Source organism: Pholcus phalangioides, unplaced genomic scaffold, assembly GCF_987345545.1.
Source record: "Pholcus phalangioides strain wild (caught in Gottingen) unplaced genomic scaffold, Ppha-v1.0 ptg000009l_1, whole genome shotgun sequence".
Classification (NCBI taxonomy): domain Eukaryota; kingdom Metazoa; phylum Arthropoda; class Arachnida; order Araneae; family Pholcidae; genus Pholcus; species Pholcus phalangioides.
The window spans coordinates 43,366,823-43,376,754 of NW_028301602.1; the positions used below are offsets into that span (position 1 = coordinate 43,366,823).

At 35.3% G+C, this 9,932-nt stretch overlaps 1 protein-coding gene across 1 annotated transcript in view; it reads right to left on the minus strand.

The window, feature by feature from the left end:
* DCTN5-p25 (Dynactin 5, p25 subunit) overlaps positions 1-9,849 on the minus strand; it is a 13,093-nt gene extending 3,244 nt beyond the window's left edge. Inside the window, exons 1-4 of the mRNA XM_089236261.1 lie at positions 9,693-9,849; positions 8,323-8,391; positions 3,037-3,155; positions 1,263-1,374 (exon numbers count right to left, since the gene is read on the minus strand). Of these exons, the coding sequence (XP_089092387.1) occupies positions 1,263-1,374; positions 3,037-3,155; positions 8,323-8,391; positions 9,693-9,740 (348 nt within the window). The 5' untranslated portion in view covers positions 9,741-9,849. The remainder of the gene's footprint in view (positions 1-1,262; positions 1,375-3,036; positions 3,156-8,322; positions 8,392-9,692) is intronic.
* Positions 9,850-9,932: the final 83 nt, after the last annotated feature.

Consider the following 9,932-nt stretch of genomic DNA (forward strand, 5'->3'; position numbering starts at 1 on the left):
ACAATAGTTTGCATACAAAGCGGCTGGGTGCATAGGCCTATTACAAGTTTGTAGCATTCAATTGTTTTCTGTATTTTTAGGGCATGCAGAGGCATAAACAATATTTACAATGCTCAGCAAAGAACTAGAAATGAAAATTCTTCATTTTTCAAAAACGATTACACTGGTATTGAACAATGAAATGTAAAAAAAAAAGGTGGGCAACACAGTAAAACGATCTAGTTCACCTTGAGTTACTTACATTGTAAGTAACTCAACTTACATTGTACTTACATGTAACTTACATTGACTGTAATTTATAAATTTTGCACTGTGCTTTCAAAAGTGGTCTCGAAAAAACATCATTCTTAAAAAATATGTATGTCTTTATAATTTGCTGTGCATTGTCGAAGAAAGTTGACAGACTGCACTTTGAAAGACTCCAAAAAGAACAAAAAAATAATAACATATATTGTGAGGAGGTACAGAAAAGATTTATCTGTGGTTGCTAGTACACTGTTTTTGCCAAAAATTGTTTTTGTAACCGTCATTTCTGTCATTTTGCTTTGGCTTCAGTTAATCTTATAAGAGACTAGGAAAAAAATTAATAAGGATTTTTTTTTTTTTATTATGCTATGATTATGTTGTTTGTGGGGGGTACTCTCTCCCATCCTACTTTTTCTAATTTTTTGAGTGGGAGCCCTGTATTCTAGGGAAAGATTAGTAAACCTCAAAATAAAGACCAAAAGAATTTCCTAAAGTTCAAAATAACAGTTCACCTGTTTATAAGGTGTCAGTGCAAAAAATTAGGAAAAGGCACACAAAACTGCGTATTAGAAGTCAACAATATCTTTTAGAAACTTTTAGGTTAAAATGAAATAATTTGTTGTGCCAAACATTAAATAAAGTAGTTAAAGTTAGAGTGGTTTGTCATATTTTAAAAAATTCGTGCAAGTCCTTAAATGCAATCTAGAAGTGCAAACTGTTGAAAGAAAAACTGAACTAAGTCTTAGCTCTAATAGTTCGCCACTAGATGTGTTAAAATGTTTCAGATTTTACAAAGACTCTATGAAAACAATTCCAGTAAAGATTAATCAACTTACACCACTCTGATCTTGCCAACCTCTCATATACTATTGTCCTTTATTTATTATGAGACTATTGTCCTTTATTTATTATGAGACTATTGTCCTTTATTTATTATGAGACTATTGTCCTTTATTTATTATGAGACTATTGTCCATAAAATCATGGTATAAGGTAAAATTAATAATAATGCTTACGATCACACAATTCCTTCCAATGTATACATAAGATCCAATGTGTGCAGCATTCACAACAGTATCTTCATCAACAAAAACATGATCACCAATATGCAATGGAAAAAAAGCAACACTGGAAAAATAAGAATCATTGAGTTTGCAAATGTAAAGCAGGCTAGTAGAAAGTTTCACAGAATGTATTGGCATATACTTTCATAACCTAGCTAGATGTGTCGTTATATAGCATACAATTTTTTTTTTGCTAAATAAGAAAAATACAGTAAAAGACCCCCTTAATAGTCTCCCCTTTTTTATGGCCAAATAATAATTTCCAGAGAAAAATCATATTTAAAAGCATACATTCGAAATCCCTGCTCAAGAGTCATTCTGTACGGATACAAACATTCTTTATTTGAATATTCAGTATAGTGTTATGGTGATCTATCATAGACTCGACTTTGTGTCGCAACACTTTAAATTTTTTTTCCTTACCAATGACATTACCCCTAGCAACAGACCATCAGATTCGAACATTAACGAAGGGTTTTGTTTCTCTCCCCTCCCCCCGAGTTGTTTCTGTGGGTGGCATTCGTAGGGAATAGATGCAGTTCAAAAATGTTGCTGTATGCTATATTTATGATTTGTAAATAAATGTCCCTAGAATTAATCATCATCACTTGCATGCTGTCGCCATCACTAATTCTTTATTTCTTGTAATAAACTGATAAGCTTCTAAAGTTGATGTTAGTTTTTGCAGCTCATCCAGTTCAGTAACATTTTTGAAGTGAAACTTTTTAGCCAGGGAAGTGGATTTTTGTGAGAAGAATTTCCCACCTCCGAAGAATTTCTAATTACAATCAATTTGTGACACGTCAAACTTTGATTAATAAAAAATATTTGTTAAAGTCAAAGTTTTCACATAGCTCCAGAACTTTTTCCACGCATTTAGCAATAGGATATAACAGATTAATTTGTCTGCTTGCAAAAAATGAATGACTGTCACAAAAGTACAAAAAAAAGACAGTAAAAAATCACTGCATTTTTTTGACAAAATAATCTTGTATGCACTTTTACTTTATAATCTGTTTCATTTATAAGATTATCACATGAGTCCCATATCTATAACACTGTATTCATATCAAGTTTATTCCTAAATATTCTCATTCAATAATTAAATACGATTAAATTAGAAAGTAACTTATCTTTTCAAATTTCTTCATCTTATAAGGAAAACCCCCGTTTACCATCTTTATTTCATCAAAACTCAAATTTAAATCAACAATCGACCAGAGCAGATGGAACTTCCCGTTTTATATATTTTCCTTCCTGCATGGAGTGGAGAGTGAGAAAAGGATACATGAAGAGAGAGAACAGGTTTATAGATATACGCCACAATCTCCAGTAGTTTTAAAATGTTCACTAATGCCATGCCTGTAAATAGCACAGTTATTTTAATAAATCTTTCTTCTCTCCCCCCCCCCCCCCCCCCGTGAGATCAGAATTTTTATAATAAGTGGAATTAAGTTTTTTGTCGCCTGTTGCACATTCAACTTCTCGAGATTTGACTGTAATTTGTGCATGTTAGAAAGTGTATACAGTCAATGGTGCTTATTAGAACCACTCAAATACTTTAAATGATCTGAGAAAAAAAAAAAACCACTTTTCTATAAGATTTTTTGTTTTTCATATTTTTTTTTTATTGTAAAGGAGAAAACTTTTAAAACATGATATTAATTTTATGCAAATTCGTGCTCATTTCTGAACAACAGCGAATAATTATTTAAGCATTACTTACCCTTTACTAAATTTCTTGAAAGGAGGACGAATAACAGCCCTTTTACTTATAACACAATGCCTTCCAATCCTAACGTTAGCAAGGTCTCCTCTAATTATGCATTCAGACTGAATAATTGTCTGTAAAACACAAGGCAAATGTGGTATTAAGTGGAGAAAAAAACGTACCAGCAGTTTTTTTTTAAACTAAACAGTCATTTGCATGCAGTGCATACTATACAGAGTGATCCAAAAGTTATGCAACCCGTTACAAAATATTTTTTTAAATTTTACTGATTGTAAATGCAGTTTTGTGATGGCAACACTATACTATTCAAGATGCAGTCTTTTTCCCTGCATTTTTCATACACACTGATACTCTCAGTAGTTCTTAGTTTGTTGTATGATCAAGGTGGTTTGTGCCAGAAGAAAGGAATTGTTATGATTGAACAATATTTTTCAATTCATTAATTTGAAACTTTTATTGAGGGGCTCAAAATGAATTTTTAAATGTTTCTGTGCCCAATAAGACAACAATCTTTTGATTGGTAACCCGTTTCGAAAAGCTAAAAATGTTGGAGACTGCAAGCAAAGTGGGTGTCCGTCTTTACTGAGCCAGCATGAAATGCGTGAGGTAAAGGGAAAAAGTTGAATTTACCTTCAAAGAGCATAAGTGGCCAGAATTCTGGCAAAAAGAATTCACACTTATATTCACAAGAAAGGATCACCCTTTGAACAGATGTGACATTTTGAAATAAATTTTAATTTTGCAGATATTACTGTCAAACCCAAAGTGCGGCCACTTCACGAATTGACTGAGAGTTTTGTCTGAAGTTCAATTTGCAGAAATTATTTGGGTTTTTGCCAGACAATTCGCAAAGCGACCGGATATCTCTGGCCAATGTTTGATGTGCTGTTGTAAGATGGTTAGGCACGTGCCAAATCTAGTTTTTCATTGCCAAAGTGTGATACATGACTATATATAGTGGTTGTATTGGATTAACTCCATGTGGCAAGAAGAAAAAAAAATTTGAGAGAAAAAAACTATTAATAGACATAGGTCAAATTTTGAAGAAAAAAAAGATGATTACCGCATCGTGACTGTGATATGATGGTTGCCATAGCTAATGTGAGCATAACTATCACGAAAAAATATGCCAAATGGCAATGAGCAATTAGTTACATGACCTGCCCCTTAGTGTATATAAAACTAGGTGACGACCCTGAATTATGCCTTTTTTCAGACATTGGCTGGGCCAATTCGCAAAATGCCAATTTTGGGCTTTGAGAGTAACATAGAGACAAGATATACGGAAGACTGGATGTTGTGAAGATATTTATTATTTGAGATGTTAATTTTTTTTTTTCTATAAGGGAGGAAAAACTCATTTCTGCCTCTACCGGGAGTCGAACCCGGGTTCGACTCCTGGTAGAGGCAGAGATGAGTTTTTCCTTCCTTAAAAAAAAAAATTAACATCTCAAATAATAAATATCTTCACAACATCCAGTCTCCCGTATATCTTGTATTAACAAGTGAAGAGCGACATTCATGTCAGTAACATAGAGGCCTACATAAAGGTTGTTTTATTCGAGCTAATATGGTTTTTTGATTTATTTCTTTGTAGCTTATTCAAAATAAAATATTTTAGAATGAGTTGCGTAACTTTCAGATCACTGTACAATACATTACATAGATAAACAGATACGGGTCATTCTCCAGAAATTGGACAAAATGAAAAAAATTTGAAAAGCGAAATGAAAAATTTACGATTTTTTCAAAAAATGCCTTTTTTTGAAAAATTATAAAGGATTTTTTCGAATACCCGTTCAAATTGTAAAACATTTTCTGACATAGTGTTGGAGAGAGGAAAAACCCAAATTTGTAAAAGCTTGAGCTTAAGCATCCACAATTCTGTCATCTAGCCACTCCAACCTGTTGCTCGCACGTACCATGGTGCTCCTTCAAGCACAAAGAGGGATCAATGTTTGTGTCAGATTTTGTATTAGCAAGATTTTGATCAACACTTCAATTAAACACCATGTAAAAATTGCGTATTCAAGGATTACAATTAATAGATTTTGTAATCATGTTGAAGTTGACGTAAAGGAAGCTTTTCTTTTGAGTATAAACAGTGCTTGTGAATCAAGAAACATTGAAGAGCCTGCGCTATGCTGTCGTGACCGTTTCGCAATGCAAAAATCAAGCGAAAACAGTATGAAATTCTTAATTTTCTTGGGGGGGGGGGTTCATATTTCACCCTTGACAAAAATCCGGGTTCGGAATCTGTGAACACATAGGAAAAATAGGATTTTCTACGGTTTTCCAACTTTGAGTAGACCATCCCTTGTAAAAAAATAAAAACTGTTGCCACCACGATCGCACCGACCTACAACACAGTTATGAGCCATCAGGGAGGGAACAGAAAATGATTGCACCAGGAAATTACTTCACAAGGATTCATATGAATAGGGGGAATCAGAAGATCAACGTCTCTCAGAATCATTTGCTTTATAATCAGTAAGATACATATTATTGAAAGAGCTAAGTTTTTCTGAAATGAAAAATTGATCAGAAGAGAATTTATAGATTGATTTACTAGTAAATATATGATGTGCGTGTGCCTAGCACATGATTTTAACTGAGCATTTAACAGCTCAGTTAGCACACTGAGATTTGAACACAGCTTTTATAATGAATCCAATTCATCATTATGCTGTATGTGCTAGGCACACACACACACAGCACAATGATGAATTAGATTCGTTATAAAAGCTCTGTGTTCAAATCTCAGTGTTGATGGGTATCTTTGCAAGCCTTCTCTACCAGTATACAATGAAAGTGAAAGAATATAGTTGTACACTGGTAAATTAAAAACATTTGGATTGAACATGTTTTCAGAAAGAATCATTTATTTTACTCACAGAGGTACCAGTAAATGAAGGGAGGAAACTTGAATTTTTTTCGAGAGGGACCCACTTTCTCTCTTAATTGTTGCTGGGACTCAGGTAAATTTGAGTAGAGCGGCATCTCTGATGTAGTAACATCATAAGGTAAACTCAGCACTCACTCTGCTAGTGTAAACAAAGTAGAAGGGTGTAAAATAAGTGAAGTCTCCACTGGGTTTAAACAACTGGCTTTTGCAATGACGAATTCGGAAAGAATATTTGACTGTGGGTCTTTGGAGGATCCGACTTTCCCATTGTACATTCTCATTCAGCAGTGATCGGCTGAGTTTTCTGTGGTTCTCAACTTTGAGGTGCAAATGCGAGCCAATCCTCCCCCCCCCCCCATTAAAAAGTCCGGCCACAGAGAGCAACAGGCCTACAGTACAATTATTCAATCATTAAACTCCACTTATAGTTAGAAAATTGATGGTAGAACAACACATAACCAGCATTACATAGAAACAATCTTCATGTTAGGTTCACAACACGTAGACGCAAATTCGGGTACACACCAATTCGTTAGAAATTTCGTAGAGGAATGTGCATGAGGTGCATATGTATAGGATTAAGTACTATTATATTCAGCATATAGAATGCTCTAAGGAAAGAAAAATGTTTCTTGCTTCTGTAGCATGATGATCCAATACATGCTGGATCGGGAGATAATATGTTGGTTCCCTGCAGAGGCAGTCAAATTTTCTTTCCTTAATTCATCTTTGCATAAACCAGTTGTCTAAACCCTTGAATGAATACCAATATGATTTTAAAGTCTTGCTACTTGCAGCAGTTTTTGCTATTTTGCAGTTGCAATATGGGTGTGACTATTTTTCTTTCTGGTTGCTGTAGCTCACTATAACAGAGAAAGACAACAAAATAAATAAACAAGGAAGGGGGAAAAAATACTCGCACATCTGGTTTGTGATTTTACTAGTCATAATTGAAACTCTGTAGGCTAGATGAAACCATATTCATTCCCCAGATATTTTATTCGCTGAAGAATAGCTAGTAAAATCGCTCAATGTAATTGAGCCTTAGGCCAAGATTACATTATAAAAGTTTGATAAAAGTCATCCATTGCATTTTTTAGAATGTGACTAATAATCTTATAGGTGGCATTTTTCAAGTTGTATAAAAGGGGCCGTTCAAGTATTATGTCAGCAAATTTTAAGCCATTTTTGACCCCCTCTTGTCAACAAAATTTTGTCAGCACTACCCCTACCTCCTAACGCATACTGGTGGGATCAGAAACGAACGTGGGAGGGGGCTCGTGTGCCTCCCCCCCTCCCTCCAGATGAATTTTTTTTTTTTTAATGTAAAAAACATTTTAAAAAATTAAAATTTGGAAAGAAAATACCTTTATATATCATTATAATCAATTTCTGTTAATTTCTATCTAATGCTAATGCTATCTGAAGGGTAAATACTCAAAATTTCTCTTTAAGAAATTCATTGCGACCCACCCTTTAAGCCATGCATGGTAAAGCCTTGACTTACTGACCAAACGTGACCTTGAAGGTTATCTGATGTGGCTTGCCCCCTCAAACCTAATTTTGTAAAAATGAACTAAGCATCATATTTTTACAGATCGCTTAAATGACCTGTGGCACAATTCCAGAGTATTTAAACAGCACATGGCACATTTTCAGATCACTGAAGTAGGTCCCTGGCACATTCGAAGATCACTTATGTAACCCGTGATACAGTTCCAGAACACTTAAATGATCCATGGCACATTTAGAGATCCCTTAAGTGACACGTGGCACAATTTTAGAGCAATTAAGTGGACTCCCAGTGTGGTTCTACATCACTCAACTTACCCGCAGAACATTTCCAGGTTACTTAAGTGATCCGTGGCATAATTACAGATTACTTGAGTGATGCCTTGCACAGTTCCACAGTACTTAAGTAGTCTGGACATATTTCCTGAGTACTTGAAGGATCCATGAAACATTTAGAGATTGTTGAACTGGCTCTGTAAGGGATTTGTCATTAGGAAGAATGTTAATTCAGGTGCCTACAAACCAGTGAAAGATTTTCCTCATTTTTGGCGCACTGAGTAAGATGCCATCAAGAATATTTCATATTTTCATAAAGGGTGATTGATTATAAGCATCGATTGATCATAAGCATCATCCAAACCCCTCCCCCTTGTCATCAAAAGTCAGCAAATCGGAACCCCCCGACATCGATGCTAACATAATACTTGAATGACCACAAACTACTTTTATCAAACTTTTATAGTGTAATCCTGGCCTTAGATACATGAGTTCAGTTCTCAACCTTTCCCTAACACTAGTGGTTGCCATCACCAGGAAGGGTCAACTTGGTAAAATTAGTATTCATTTTATATAAAAAAACATACTTTTCCATTTAAAACAATATTCTGACTTCCACAAAGCACAGAATGCCGGCTCACTTTATTGCCAGATGCCTGAAAAAAGATAGATGAAAAAAAGTTGGATTTCTCTTCAGATATATTCCTGTATTATTAATAAATAGCATACTACTAAAGTTCCAAAGTTTATTATTAGACTTATTTTAATATGGAAGAATGAATACAGACAGAACCAAAACTTGTTTATATCTGGTATTTCCTTCGAAGTAACTATCCTGTGCAATTACACATTTTTGATGTTGTTTGTACAAAAGTGTAAATACAGATTGCGTCTTTTTTCTCACACCTTCCACGGAACTTGAGAATCTGTGCTAATTAAGCAAATTCTTTATCTGAGAATAAGGTGATACTTGGCTTTATACAACAGCTGTATCGGAATAGCTCCATGTGACATCACTAAAGAATCACACGGTTTTAACAATACCAAATACCCTTGCAAGGTGTACAGGGATAGGGGGTTGTTCCCGAATTTCAAATGTGTCAAGAAGGGGGGGGGGGGGACGATGTACGTAGGCAACTGCAGGGAGCCAATCCATTTCCTGGTTCAGGATAAAAATTAATTCACTTGAAAAATATATTCACTTTATTCTTTAACACAGGGGTTCTCAAACTTTTTCCACTTGTGGCATCCTTCAGCCCAACCAGTGCTTATCTGAGGTTTCCAGGATCAGTTTAACAGCTGTTACCCTGTGCTGCCCCTGGCAAAAGTTGGCAGCACGACGCACAGTTTGAGAATTTCTGCTTTAACGTATTCCAACGCCCCATAAAAGATGCTGTTTCCCAATCCATTTGGAATTATTCAGAGAAATCTTTACAAAGTACACATATGGTTAAGCATTAGTAGTATCAAATCCCACTATCACTAGCAGTGGTGGTAAATCCTGGGAAATTTCCCACGTTCGCAGGGCCGCAACTAGTTGCTTGGTCATCCAGGCAAGAGCGCATTTTGGCACCCCCTTGTAATGTTGAAGGAAAGGTTTGAGAATAAGATTTGCGCTTCCTCTGGGTCAAGCGCCCGGGGCACGAGACCCACCTGCTTTCCCCCCCAGTTGCGGCCCTGCATATTCGAGGGAAAAATTGGCCAAAATTTGTCCTCGTGGGAAAAATTGGCCAAAATTTGTCCTCGTGGGAAAAATTGGCCAAAATTTGTCCTCGTGGGAAATTTCTCTGCAATTGTGGGAAATTTGAGAGCTCAACAAACAAAATAATTTTTGGAAAAAAAAAAAAAATAACAAATGCAGTGCAATACTTTTCAAGTGCAGTTACCATCACTGACCTCCAGGCCGTGCGTTAAAACGGCCTGTATAGTAAGGCAAAAATAAAAGCACGCTCATTACCGTTTCTATGTATTCTTGTTTGCTATAATATCTCTCTACAACTTCCATTTCTAATCACCACAATGAAACGGATAACGAATAAAATAATATACTTCGGGAGCTGTCAAAAAGAGTTCACATCTTTGCCAGATATGGTCGGTCTTGACTTCTCGTTGAGGACTTCACAACAACAACACAATTTTCTGACCATGCTTATAGAAAATGTAGAAAATAATTTCTTAAACATAAAGAATGATAACT